This window comes from Sus scrofa, chromosome 15 (assembly GCF_000003025.6).
Source record: "Sus scrofa isolate TJ Tabasco breed Duroc chromosome 15, Sscrofa11.1, whole genome shotgun sequence".
NCBI lineage: Eukaryota > Metazoa > Chordata > Mammalia > Artiodactyla > Suidae > Sus > Sus scrofa.
Genome location: NC_010457.5, coordinates 8,892,885 through 8,908,545, shown reverse-complemented (window position 1 = coordinate 8,908,545; position 15,661 = coordinate 8,892,885). Strand labels below are relative to the sequence as shown.

General features: G+C 35.1%; 1 protein-coding gene across 13 annotated transcripts in view; it reads left to right on the top strand.

The window, feature by feature from the left end:
• Positions 1 to 15,661, top strand: part of KYNU (kynureninase) — a 135,617-nt gene that overhangs the window by 74,406 nt on the left and 45,550 nt on the right. For all 13 annotated transcript variants that reach the window (XR_002339332.1, XR_002339333.1, XR_002339334.1 and 10 more), the window contains one exon: positions 14,809 to 14,907. Coding sequence is in view for 8 of the 13 variants with exons in the window: in XM_021075834.1 (XP_020931493.1) it covers positions 14,809 to 14,907 (99 nt within the window). In the remaining 5 variants the exon portion in view is untranslated. The remainder of the gene's footprint in view (positions 1 to 14,808; positions 14,908 to 15,661) is intronic.

Below are 15,661 nucleotides of genomic sequence, written 5' to 3'. Positions count from 1 at the left end.
TTACAGATGCAGAACAGAAAAGAGAAAAAAGATTGAAAACAAATGAAGAGAGTCTCAGAGAACTCTGGGACAATGTTAAACGTACCAACATCCGTATTATAGGGATGCCAGAAGGAGAAGAGAGAGAGATGGGGACAGAAAAAATATTCCAGGAGATAATAGCCAAAAACTTCCCTAACATGGGGAAGGAATCACTCACTCAAATCCAGGAAGCACAATGAGTACCATATAAAATAAACCCAAGGAGGAACACCCCAAGACACATATTAATCAAACTGACCAAAATTAAAGACAAAGAGAAAATCTTGAAAGCAGCTAGGGAAAAGAAACAAATAACATACAAGGGAACCCTGATAAGGTTATTGGCAGATTTTCCAACAGAAACTCTGCAGGCCAGAAGGAGTGGCATGATATACTTAACATGATGAAAGGAGAAAAAACCTCCAACCAAGATTACTACCCAGCAAGACTCTCATTCAGATTTGAAGGAGAAATCAAAACCTTCACAGATAAGCAAAAGCTGAGAGAATTCAGCAACACTAAACCAGCCTTACAACAAATACTAAAGGAACTTCTATAGCCAGATATGAACAAGAGAAGAAGGAAAGGAAAAAGAGCAATAAAAACAAATCCAAAGCGATTAATAAAATGGCAATAAGAACATACTTATCAATAATTACCTTAAATATTAATGGACTAAATGCCCCAACCAAAACATATAGACTGGCTGAATGGATACAAAAAGAAGACCCATATATATGCTGTCTTCAAGAGACCCACTTCACTTCTAGGGACACATACAAATTGAAAGTGAGAGGATGGAAGAAAATATTTCATGCAAATGGGGATCAAAAGAAAGCTGGAGTAGCAATGCTCATATCAGACAAAATAGACTTTAAAATGAAGAATATTTTAAGGGACAAGAACGACATTACATAATGATAAACGGATATATCCAAGAAGAAGATAAAACAATTTTAAATATCTATGCACCGAACTAGCTTCACCACAATATATAAGGCCACCATCACCCTGGTACCAAAACCAGACAAAGATTCCACAAAAAAAGAAAACTACAGGCCAATATCACTGATGAACATCGATGCAAAAATCCTCAACAAAATACTACCAAACCACATCCAACAATACATTAAAAGGATTGTACATCATGATCAAGTGGGATTTATCCCAGGGATGCAAGGGCTCTTCAATATCCACAAATCCATCAGTGTGATGTACCACATTAAAAAAATGAAGAATAAAAACCATATGATCCTCTCAATAGATGCAGAACAAGACTTTGACAAAATCCAAAACCCATTTCTGATAAAAAACCCTTCAGAAAGTGGGCATCGTGGGAACCTTCTTCAACATGATAAAGGCCATATATGACAAACCCACAGTGAACATCATTCTCAATGGTGAAAAGCTGAAAGAATTCCCACTGAGATCAGGAACAAACAAGGATGTCCGCTCTCGCCACTACTCTTCTATGCCAGTACTCTTCAACATAATTTTGGAAGTCCTAGCCACGGCAATCAGAGAAGTAAAAGAAATAAAAGGAATCCAAATTGGAAAGGAAGAAGTAAAACTATCCCTATTTGCCGATGACATGATACTACACCTAGAGAATCCTAAAGACTCTACCAGAAAACTGTTAGAGCTCATCCACGAATTTGGCAAAGTCGCAGGATACAAATCAATACACAGAAATCCACGGCATTTCTATACACTAACAATGAGAGAGCAGAAAAGGAAATTAGGGAAGCAATCCCGTTTACCATCGCATCCAAAAGCATAAAATACCTAGGAGTAAACCTACCTAAAGAGACAAAAGACCGGTACTCTGACAACTGCAAGCCACTGATGAAAGAAATCAAAGATGACACAAATAGATGGAAAGATACACCATGCTCATGGGTTGGAAGAGTTAATGTTATCAACATGACTATACTACCTAAGGCAATCTACAGATTCAATGCAATCGCTATCAAACTACCAAGAACATTTTTCACAGAACTCCAACAAAATAGTTTAAAGTTTGTTTGGAAGCCCAAAAGACCCAGACTAGCCAAAGACATCCTGAAAAAGAAAAATGGAGCTGGAGGAATCAGGCTCCAGGACTTCAGACTACACTACAAACCAACAGTCATCAGAACCATATGGTACTGGCACAAAGACAGACATATAGATCAGTGGAACAGGACAGAAAGCCCAGAATTACACCCACGCACCTACAGCCAACTCATCTATGACAAAGGAGGCAAGACTATACAATGGAGAAAGGACAGCTTGTTCAATAAGTGGTGCTGGGAATACTGGACAGCCACATGGAAAAGAATGAAATTAGAACACTCCCTAACACCATACACAAAAACCAACTCCAAATGGATGAAAGACCTAGGTATAAGACCAGACACTATCAAACTCTTAGAGGAAAACATAGGCCGAACACTCTCTGACATAAACGACAGCAACATCTTCTCAGATCCACCTATCAGAGTATTGGCAAGAAAAAGAAAAATAAACAAATGGGACCTAATTAAACTTCAAAGTTTCTGCACAGCAAAGGAAACCCTAAACAACACAAAAAGACAACCCACAGAATGGGAGAAAATCTTTGCAAGTGAATCGACGGACAAGGGATTCACCTCCAAAATTTATAAACACCTTCTACAGCTCCATACCAAAAAAACAAACAACCCCATCCAAAAAATGGGCAGAAGATCTAAACAGACAGTTTTCCAAAGAAGACATACAGATGGCCAAGAAACACATGAAAGGATGTCCAACATCACTCATTATTAGAGAGATGCAAATCGAAACCACTAGGAGGGACCACCTTACACCAGCCAGAATGGCCATCATCCAAAAGGCTATAAACAATAAGTGCTGGAGAGGATGTAGAGAAAAAGGAACCCTATACACTGTTGGTGGGATTGTAAATTGGTATAGCCACTGTGGAAAGCAGTATGGAGATGCCTCAGAAAACTAAACATAGAACTTCCATTTGACCCAGCAATCCCACTCCTGGGCATCTACCCAGAGAAAACCATGACTCGCAAAGACACATGTACTCCAATGTTCATTGCAGCACTATTTACAACAGCCAAGACATGGAAACAACCTAAATGTCCATCGACAGAGGAGTGGATCCAGAAAGGTGGTACATATACACAATGGAATACTACTCAGCCATCAAAAAGAACGAAATACCAGCATTTGTAGCAACATGGATGGACCTAGAAACTATCATGCTAAGTGAAGTCAGCCATACAATGAGACACCAACATCCAATGCTTTCACTGACATGTGGAATCTGAAAAAAGGACAGACTGAACTTCTTTGCAGAACAGATGCTGACTCACAGACATTGAAAAACTTATGGTCTCCGGAGGAACAGTTTGGGGGGTGGGGAGATATGCTTGGGTTATGGGATGGAAATCCTGTGAAACTGGATTGTTACGACCATTATATAACTACAGGTGTGATAAATTCATTTGAATAATAAAAAAAGAAAATATGACAGATAAACAGGCAAAAAAATTAAAAAAATTATTTTGTTAGAAAATACATTTGAAATTATTAGGCATTGATCTTAGAGTAATTCATCATAAGATCGAGGGTAAAATCTTGAACCCTCTCAATTTCTTTTTCTGTTCCTGTTTGCTGCTAACCTTCAATATGAGTGTTCAGAGTCATCATGTGGTTTTGTTGTTGGATGGAATATTGTGTGTATTTTTCTGGTCTATATATTACCTATAAGAGCTTCAGAATTAAAATAACTTTGTGTAACATTCAGGTTCTGCCCAAAAGAAAATTTTAAGCTTTGATTTCAGTTGCTAAGCTACTTAATATCTAAAATATTACCTCCAGCTCCACTTGGAAGATTATGTTGTGTCCTTTTTAACCTGTGTGTTTATTCTCATTTTGTATTGCTTTAATGTTTTAATAGTGAGGAACAGTTATTCTCATCAAACTATTGGGATAAATAAGTGAAGGCTTACTATATACCACTTCAAAATATAGTAGGTAGCTGTATTAAATAATTTGGGGATGGAAATTGTGATACAAATTATGTATTGACTTTAAGTACAGAATAAACACAAGAAATAATGTATAGTTCTTAATTACAACCAGAGTTGGATGAATAGATAATAAGTGAGACAGATATTTGAAGATCATAATAAATTTAGGCTGTATGAAGGGAAAGACTTTCAAAACAAAAATTCTCTCTGAAATGATATACTATATTTACATAAATGGTAGGGTCCCTCTTATAGAGTTCTTTACTGGGTATTTTCTTTTTAATTCAGCAACTGCATCATTTTTTAAAATAAATCTTATTGGAGTATAGTTGACTTACAAAGTTGTGTTAGTTTTCAGGTGTACAGCAAAGTAAATCAGTTATATATATTACATATCCATTCCTTTTCAGATTATTTTCCCATATAGGTTATTACACAGTATTGAAAAGGATACCCTGTACTATACAGTAGGTCGTTACTTATTGTATATATAATAGTGTGTATATGTCAATTCCAACCCCCAATTAACCCCTCTCCCAGCACGCATTCTTTTGAATCAAAGCAATTAAATGAATTTTAGAAAGTTTAATGCTTCAAGACTATAGCAAAAACCCTACCACCTTTATCTACCTCTTCTTCATTCTCACCCCCAGTATAAATCAACACCTCTTTAATGAGCTTCTTCAGGAAATCTCAAGATCAAAGCTAACTAACCAATCTGCTAATTGTTAATCCACAATTTGTCCATACTGTCTACATAGAATTGAACAGCACATGCGCACATACATGCACGCACGCACACACTCCAATGATATTTTTATTCACTCTCTTCTAATTTTCCCATCAGTTTTTCTTTCTAATAAGTTTATGAAAAAAGAGTAATGTAGTTATTCAGTTGTTTCCTATGACTTCAAATCAAACCAGGAGTGATACTAGATTTGATTGGCATGGTGAGGAAGTTGTAGTTCCCATCAACAGCCAGGAGAGGTCACAGTCCTACTACTAATACCCATTAGTAGCCTTGAAGGGACTTGTAGGCACCAGTAATCTACCTGCCATGATGCTAATGCCACTGCCAAGGGAATCCAATAAAGTCTAGACCTGCACTGAGCTGGAAAAATGCAAATGCTGGTATGTATGAATGGCCACAAGCTATGTGGCAAGTATCCTTTGCAAGTAAAGTCTAGACCTGCACTGAGCTGGAAAAATGCAAATGCTGGTATGTATGAATGGCCACAAGCTATGTGGCAAGTATCCTTTGCAAGTACTTCCCAAGCAACATGGGTGGTTTTCAAGTGTCTCAAAGACATTTTACCTATCTTAAGTAGTTTATTATTTTAACAATTACATGAATATACAAACGCATATGAGCTGGCTTTCAGTTCTGTGTATAGCCACAACTATCTTATATAATTAACCCTTTCACAACAAATTCGCTACATATTGATAGTCTACATAATTTATAGATTTTAGGTTTTTTTTTTTGGTAAAGAAATAACAAACTATACAATCAGTAAAAGCCAATGTGAAATAATTTATACTCTTAAATTTGCTGAGGTTAGCTTTGTGCCCCAATATGTGATCAATTCTTGAGAATGGTCCATGTGCACTTGAGAAAAATGTGTATTCTGACTTTTTTGGATGTAATGTCCTGAAAATGTCGATTAGGTCTAACTTTTCTATTGTTTCCTTTAGGATCTCTGTTGCTTTATTGATTTTCTGTCTAGAGGATCTGTCCATTGATTTAAAGGTGATGTTAAAGTCTCCTACTATGATTGTATTCCCATCAATTTCTCCTTTTATGTCTGTTAGTATTTGTTGGAGGTATCTAGGTGCTCCTATATTAGAGGCATAGACGATGATTATAATATCCTCTTCTTGAATGCATCCTTTAACCATTGAATAGTGTCCTTCTTTTCTGTCTTTATGGCCTCCGTTTTAAAGTCTATTTTGTCTGATATGAGTATTGCAACTCCTGCTTTCCTGTCTTGTCCATTGGCGTGAAATATCTTTTCCCATCCCCTCACTTTCAATCTGTATATGTATCCTTTGCCCTAAGGTGAGTTTCTTATAGACAGCAGATACAAGGTCTTTGCTTTTTTTATCCAATCTGCCACTCTGTGTCTTTTGATTGGAGCGTTCAGTCCATTGACATTTAAGGTGACTATTGATAGATATTTATTCATTGCCATTGTAAGCCTTGTTTTCCAGTCGACTCTATGTTTCTCCCTTCTTCTTTTCTTTTTTTGGTTGGATGGTCTCCCTTTATTTTATACTTGAGTACTTTTTTTTTTTGTGAATGTAATGTTCAGTTTTGATTTGTAGTTGCCCTGTTTTTTTAAGTATGTTAACCCCTTCCTATATCTGCTTACTTTAGCCTGATAATCGTATAGGCTCAAACACATCATTAAATGAAAAAAGGAATCTATTTTTTCTTATTTCCCTTACCCACGTTGTATGATTTTGATGTCTTCCTTTTTTTGGTTTGTTTTGTTTTGTTTTAAACAGCTTCATGTTTCAATCCGTATGCTGGCTTATTTGAGTGACTGCTTTCCAATTGTGGTTTCCTCCATCCTAGCTCTTCATTTTTTTTTTCTTTTTTTAAAGAAGCCCTTTCAATATTTCTTTTAGAATGGGTTTTGTAGTGCTGTACTCTTTCAGCTTTTGTTTGTTGGAGAAATTTTTTATTTCCCCTTCTGTTTTAAACGATATTCTTGCTGGATAGAGTATTCCAGGTTGCATATTTTTTTTTTAGCACTTTAAATATATCTTGCCACCCCTTTCTGGCCTGTAGTGTTTCTGTGGAGAAATCAGCTGATAGCCTTATGGGGGTTCCCTTATAATTAACACTTTGCCTTTCTCTTGCTGCCTTTAGAATCCTCTCTTTATCTTAACTTTTACCATTTTTGTTATAATATGTCTTGGTGTGGGCCTGTTTGGGTTCAGCTTGTTTGGGGCCCTCTGTGCTTCCTGTTTCTTGATAACAGTATCCTTTAGATTTGGAAAGTTTTCAGCCATAATTTCTTCAAATATATTTTCAATCCCCTTTTCTTTTTCTTCTCCTTCTGGGATTCCTATTATGCATAGATTGGGATGCTTTATATTATCCCATAGGTCTCTTCTATTGCTTTCATGTTTTTTCATTGGGTTTTCTGTCTGCTGTCCTGATTGGCTGATTTCCATTATTTTATCTTCCATGTCACTAATTGTTCCTCTGCATTATTCATTCAGGTCTTTATTGCCCTTAGTTCACTTTGTATCTCTGCAAATGAATTTTCTAGTTTATTTTAGCTCTTCCTTATATTTTCTAGCTCCTTTCTGAGGGAATCTGCATTACTGTTCATATCCTCTCTTAATTCCTTCAGTATTTTTACCATCTCCCTTTTGAACTCAATGTCTCTCAGACTGCAGAAATCGGTTTCATTGTAGATTGCTTTAGGTGAATTCTCCTGTTGCTTTAACTAGGAATAGTTTCTGAGCTTCTTCATTGTACTTGTGTTTTTCTTTTTCTGCGAATTTGGGGAAGCCAAAGTTTCTCAGGTCGGTCTCCCAAAGCAAGAGAAATAAAAGCAAAAATAAACCAATAGGAGCTAATCAAACTGACAAGCTTCTGCACAGCAAAGGAAACCCAAAAGAAAACAAAAAGACAACTTACAGAATGGGAGAAAATAGTTTCAAATGATGCAATGGACAAGGGCTTAATCTCTAGAATATATAAGCAACTTACACAACTCAACAGCAAAAAAGCCAATCAACCAATGGAAAAATGGGCAAAAGACTTGAATAGACATTTTTCCAAGGAAGATGTATAGATGGCCAACAAGCACAGGGAAAAATGCTCAACATCACTCATTATTAAAGAAATGCAAATCAAAACTACCACGAGATACCAACTCACTCCAGTCAGAATGGCCATCAATAATAAGTCCACAAATAACAAATGCTGGAGGGGATGTGGAGAAAAGGGAACCCTCCTACACTGTTAGTGGGAATATAAATTGTTACAAACACTATGGAGAACAGTATGGAGGTGTCTTAGAATTCTATACACAGAACTATCACCTGACCCAGCAATCCCACTCTTGGGCTTATATCCAGACAAAACTTTCCTTAAAAACCACACATGCACTCAGATGTTCATTGGAGCACTACTCACAATAGCCAAGACATGGAAACAACCCAAATGTCTATTGACAGACAATTGGATTAGGAAGATGTGGTATATATACACAATGGAATACTACTCAGCCTTAAAAAAAGAATGAAATAATGCCATTTGCAGCAACATGGATGGAACTAGAGATTCTCACACTGAGTGAAGTAAGTCAGAAAGAGAAATACAAATGCCATATGATATCACTTATACCTGGAATCTACTGTAAGGCACAAATGAACCTTTCCTCAGAAAAGAAAATCATGGACTTGGAGAATAGACTTGTAGTTGCCAAGGGGGAGGGGGAGGGAGTGGGGTATTGGGAGCTTGGAGTTAATGGATGTAGACTATTGCCTTTGGAATGGATTAGCAATGAGATCCTGCTGTGTAGCACTGGGAACTATGTCTAGTCACTTATGATGGAGCATGACAATGTGAGAAAAAAGAATGTATACATGTATGTGTTGCTGGGTCACCATGCTGTACCGTAGAAAAAAAATGTATTGGGGAAATAATTTTTTAAAAAGCCATTGTGTTATAATGTGAATATATAAAGTTATCAGGACTGCAGTGCTACAAGGGAAAAAATTAAGCTGTAATATTCCATGTTTCATTTTAATTAACAAAAGATGAACTAAATTTGAGAGATAGTGAGCTAGCGCTTCACCTGAAAAGCTCAGCACAGCCCTATGTATACTATTATTCCACTGGTTAGAAACATTTTCAGTATTGTGCTAGGGCATATGGCAAAGACAAAAACACAGGGCATTCCTTGTTTTATTGAAAGGGATTTTAAATATATTTTAAACTATTATTGACTGTTCAAGGAACATCATTTCAAAAGATGCCAAGTCTGAATAAACTGTTTATGCAATAATGCAACAGAAATAAAGGATCTCAAATAATACTCTTTCACCATTTAACTTCAGTTTACAGAGTATTTATTGACAATTGCATGACTTCATTATTTGTTCATTCATTCATTTATTCAACATTGAGTTCATATTATGTAATAGTAGAGGACAGTAAACTGAAACATTGCTACAGGAAATTTATGCAACCAGGGCTATAAGGTGAGAAAGAAAACAGAGAGTTTGGAATCTTCCCAAGGAAGTAATCTTGTGATCAAAATATGAGCTACCAGGCAAATGAGGTTTATGTAAATAGAGGAGTTGGGTGTAGGGCACCTGAGACAGGAAAGCCATAAAGAACTAGATCATAAAGGTGTGTAAAAGTCATGCCTAGGAAAATTAGTTACATTCTGAAGTTAATGGAAGGATCTTTGAAGGGGCACAGTTTATAATCAAATGTACGATTTAGAAAGTTCATTGGAAGAAGGTAGGCTAGAAGTAGTCAGAAAGGTTGGAAAACTGCTGCCATAGTTTGGGGATTGAGTATAAGAGGTGGGTGACAAGGTGCTATGCTTGTATGTAGTTTTATCAATAAAAGCGTTCAAAACTGTGGTTAATTTTAATAAAAATCTGTTCAAAAATATTTTACTTCTATTTTTTAAATTGCATAAAGTGTGCACTCAAGCATGCAGTTTATGTTTTCACATACTCATACTGTTTTACCTATTTTTATTGGTAAAATAATGAAAAAACTGATGGCTATACAGAGGTTTTGGAGAACTAATAGTTTTGGGTTTTTTTAAATGATTTTTGTTTTTTCCATTATAGTGAGTTTACAATGTCCTGTCAATTTCTACTGTACAGCAAAGTGACACAGATACACACACACACACAATTGTTTTGTTTTTAAGATGCTGCCATCTAGTGAAACTTTTATAAAATCACTTTGTGATCTCATTCAAGTTTGTATCTTAAGGTCATTTTCTCAAAACAGTTACATTTTAATAATTTATGTTCTCTGCCATCCATGCGGAAAAAATTGTACCTCCATTAAAACGTATTGTTTGAGCCGCAGGTGATTTTTTCATATGGTGCCACAGATGTGACCACAGGGCTTTTAATAACAGGATGAAGTAAGTGAAGTTTCATGGTTTCTTCATTGTGCCATTCTTTATAAATAACTGATGATAAAATAAAAGTGTGGCCTTTTTAGTCCTTGAGTTTTCTAAGAAAAGTTAAGTTGTAAAAACCTGCCTATAAAAAGTTAACTTGTAAATATCTCGTGGTTAAAAAAATCACTTTAAATAGAAGTGTTGGTGAGAAAAAACAGAATTTTAAGTTCAGAACCATTTTCCCCAAAACTTAGTTTCAGTATTAAAAGTGCATCTTAAAATTCAATTTGTGTGTGTATCTGTATATATTTACTGAACCTAAATATTAGTTTGCATACCTAGGTTTTAATAACCTCTAAATCTTGATAGAGATTAATTGTATTTTCCTTCCAGTTGCTCCAAAAACTTACATAGCATAAAGGATCTATCATAATTTTTACAAAATGTGTTGCTCATTTTTTGTGTTTGAGAAACAAAACACCTGTAAGCACCTTTTATTTTATCAAATTCTAATTGTGACCACATTAAAATGAGTAAGGTTTCTAATTAACCGAGTCTCCAATATATTGTTTCTGCTATGGTAATCAATGCTATAGGTTAGAGGTCAGACAGTGTTTTTCGTAATGGGAAAATTAGTAAATACTTTAGACTTTTTCATTTATGTGATCTCTGTTGCAATGATTCACTTGTGCTTGCCAAAGCAGCCACAGACACTATTTAAACAAATAAGACTGGATGAAACTGGTTGTGATCAAGTATAACTTCAATCATTAAAAACAGGTCATAGTTCACACCCTCTATTCTCAGGAAAATACCTGTAATAGCTGTTGGGATTATTTATTCTTAAGAGGTGTTAGAGCAATATAAAATTGGTCCCTCTGAAATCATTTACCTCAAAAACCTCAATCTATAGATGTATTTCTTCAAAGTTGCAGGATGTCTTCAGTTTTTAGAATGTGATTATGTATGCTCTTAATAAGCTAACAACAGAATTCAGAAGACATGTGCAAAGTGAACTATCATTTAATGATCATTTTTTTAAAAATTCATGTTCATGTATAGTTATCTTAACACATCTTATAGAGAAAGAATCCCTATCGTCTCTAGCTTAATGTTTTCACATTTTGATATGCAGAAAGATATATGGGCTTGATGGTAAGCCATTAAATTAGAAAATTACCACGAGTAAAATTTGGATAGTATTTTTCTCCTAACATTTACAATGTAAATAATGCTGGTAAAAGCAATCTAACTTAGCCAAAATGTAGCCTTTATTTTCCATACTGTATGTAAATAATGTAGACCTTTTTATTTATTTATCTTTTTGAGATACTGGAATTTAATTTCTAATGTCTCAAATAGAAACAGAAGGGAACAACTGGAATAAGAAATTAGGCCTTAGCTTCCATGGCGATTTTTTATTTTAATTTTTCTTTTTTACTTTTTAGGGCCACACCCACGGCATATGGAAGTTCCCAGGCTAGGGGTCAAATCGGAGCTACAGCTGCTGACCTATTCCACAGCCACAGCAACGCGGGATCCGAGCCACATCTGTGACCTACACCACAGCTCATGGCAATGATGGATCCTTAACCCACTGAGCGTGGCCAGGGATCGAACCTGCATCCTCATGGATCCTAGTTGGGTTCCTTAACCGCTGAGCCACGAAGGGAACTCCTGTAATTTTTAGTTTTTTATACAGTAATAATTGTGAGGCTATTTGTCAACTGAAGATACATATAAAACATGAAGAACAAAACAACAAAACACCTACTCCATATTGTTCTGGGAACTTAGTGGAAAGAGAGGCTCAGTTTCTAAAATACTGAATTCTGCATGAAGACGTAAAGAACATTTGAGACAATACAAGTAAGTAACTGAGATAAAGTAGATACAGAGAGTAAGACACTGTTAGTGTCTCAAGACAATGTTTAGGAAGAACCCAGTACAGAATTAAAAAAATATCATTTTTATGGATTACCTTTGTCAGCTGATCTAGGTGAGCCTTGGTGGTAGGGATCCTATTAAACTTAACTGAGGGCACTCATGCATCTTGACCATTAAGGGGAAGTGGGGAGAGTAGCTGATCCAGGCTGAGCCCAAGGGAGGATGACTCCCATTTGCAATTTTTTCATCTTCCATCTGGGTCAGCAGGTTGACCCAAGCAAGTCCTCCTCATAGAGGTGGCAGTGGGCAAGAGAGAGCAAGCTGAATCACTCAAGTGATTTGGAGACTGCATTACATGTACTAATGTTCCACTGCTCAAATCAAATCCCAGTGGCAGAAAACTGCATTCTGTCCACAGTGAAGGAACTGAAATGTTATATCTCAGAAGACATGAATACCGGAAAAGACAAAGAATCAGAATCTCTAAGTCAATTTACCACAGCATGTGGTACTGATTGAATTAAATGTAGACATGATGTGTGATTAAATAATAAACTTAAGATTTTATTAACTCCTTCAGGTTATTATACTCAAACAGTAGTTCTCAAACTCTTTAGTAATGCAAATTTTTCACTCTTAAAAATCATTGAGATCCTCAAAGAGGTTTTAATATTGTTTATAAATATCTCCATTTACTGTATTTGTAGTTAAAACAGGATTTTAAAATACATTTATTTATTTATTTTAGGAAAAAAGTAATAAACCCATTACATTAACATAAATAATAGACTGTTAGGAAGCAAAACAATAGTTTCTAAAAAAACAAAAAAGGAATGTTTTCTAGTTGGCAGTTTTTACATATATATATATATATATACACAAATACACAGACACAGATCTTTACTGTTTGGCTTAATAGAAGGCAGCTGGTTTCATATATTCTCTGCATTCAATCTTGTTTTTTCTTAACTTTTTTTTTTTTTTTTTTTAATTTTCCCACTGTACAGCAAGGGGGTCAGGTTATCCTTACATGTATACATTACAATTACAGTTTTTTCCCCACCCTTTCTTCTGTTGCAACATGAGTATCTAGACATAGTTCTCAATGCTATTCAGCAGGATCTCCTTGTAAATCTATTCTAGGCTATGTCTGATAAGCCCAAGCTCCCGATCCCTCCCACTCCCTCCCCCTCCCATCAGGCAACCACAAGTCTCTTCTCCAAGTCCATGATTTTCTTTTCTGAGGAGATGTTCATTTGTGCTGGATATTAGATTCCAGTTATAAGTGATATCATATGGTATTTGTCTTTGTCTTTCTGGCTCATTTCACTCAGTATGAGATTCTCTAGTTCCATCCATGTTGCTGCAAATGGCATTATGTCATCTTTTTTATAGCTGAGTAGTATTCCATTGTGTATATATACCACATCTTAACTTTTTTATTGAAATATAGTTGATTTATAATGTATTAGTTATAAATGTTTTGATTTTATATATATATATGTGTGTGTGTATTATCAAATAGTGAGTATAGTTCCCTGTGTTATTTAATAGGTGCTTCTTGTTTATCTATTTTATATATAATAGTGTATATATGTTAATCCCATACTTCAAATTTATCCCTCTCCCCACCCTTGATTTTTTTCTTTGTGAACTATATGAATAAAATCAGTCCCTGTGTAGATATGTAGTCAGAAAAAGCAGAAGTAGTTTAACAGCTTTTTCAGTTAATTGTGAATATTCTTTGATACCACACCAGAATTTGACAAGCGAGAACTTCTTGGGAGTTGTTACGTGAAATGTGAAACCAAATCACTGATCTGCTTATGCTTTGCTAACATTAATATCCATTTCGATTTTTCACTTTGAATAGATCTTTTAACTGCATAATATGTAAAAATAAGCAACGGTCATTTGGAAAATATTGGTTCATGAAGTTAAGCATATTATCCAAGTATTTATGTGTTTAATGATATATTTTTTAAATTATAGATTACTTATAAACTCATCAGAAATACCTTTAAATACTAGTAAATGGTCATATTCATAGATGTGGATACAAGTTTTACAAAATGCTAATTTCTCTTCTTTTTTCAATGGCAATAAGTCCTATGAGTTATTTTCCTTAAAGTGACAGACTCACTTCATTTCCCAAAATATTCTGTTAAATGGTTTCAAATGAATTACTATTGTTTGTCTATAACTTGCTCTTTCATGAAAAAAATGGTTCTTTATGAAGTTAAAGTGGCTAATTCAGCTTGCAACTCAAAAAACTGCATAAATGCATTACTTTGGGACAACCATTCTACCTCAGGATACAAATATTTTATGCATAATTCCCACACTAAACCTTAAAAATAGTAAAATTAAAGTAGTAAAACTTAATATAAACATACTATTTTTACACTTCTATCAAAGACATATATAAGTGAAATTAACTTTTCACTGCTGTATGTGAATGGCTTTGACACACAATAACAGTATAATGTTCCACTACCTTGATTTGTGCTAAGGTGCCAGTAATTTCACCAATCACTTCTTTTGCATTACCAGTGCAAATTGCAAGGCAAAGGATGCCTTCTTCATAGTACGAAAATTGTTTTGACCTGAAAGGGTCTTGGGAATACCCAGCATTTTGTTGTTCACACTTAGTCACTGTACCAAAGGGTGAACCATTTATTGTACAGCAGTTTGTCAAATATTTCCTTAAATATATTTGTTCTTACTATTTTGAATCATTAAGAAAATTCAAAAAAAATTATTATGTTCTTCCCCAGGGTTGTTTTGTTGGCTTTGATCTAGCACATGCAGTTGGAAACGTTGAACTCTATTTACATGACTGGGGAGTTGATTTTGCCTGCTGGTGCTCCTACAAGGTATCAACACTTTCGTTAACATATTTATATCGTTTTATTCCACATTGATATTAACAAAAATGAAAACCTAGATCTGTGGCCAATTGTTTTTTATGGCCACACTGCGACACATGGAAGTTCCCAGGCTAGGGGATGAATCATAACCAGCCTATGCCACAGCCACAGCAATGCCAGATCTGAGCGACCTCTGGACCTACACTGAAGCTCATGGCAACGCTGGATCCATAACCCACTGAACAAGGCCAGGGACTGAACCCACATCATCATGCATCCTAGTTGGGTTTGTTACTGCTGAACCACAGCAGGAACTACAGGATCTGTGGCCAATTTTAAGTACTTGAATTACTTTCCTCTATTTCTTTTATTATTGTATTTTTGACTCAAGCTAATTATAGATAGAATGAATTATAGAATAGGATGATACATTATTAAATTCTGATATTTCCATCCATTATAGAATATTTATTCCTTTAATTCCCTGGTTACTATGAAAAAGGCAAGGGTTCTGGGAAAAAGCTCCACATTTAGAACTTAATTTAAATTGATTAGGTTCTTAGATTTCTGTTGATACGTTGTGAAATTTCTATATAGGTAAAGATAATTCTTATGGAATCAACTTGTTATTGACATCTGAAGACAATTTAATTGACAGGGAGCAAGGAAATAAAACTAATTTTATTTTATATGTTTTAAAAATATAATCTTTTATTGTCATTTAAATATTTTTGTGACAAAATAATTTGAAATGGATGAG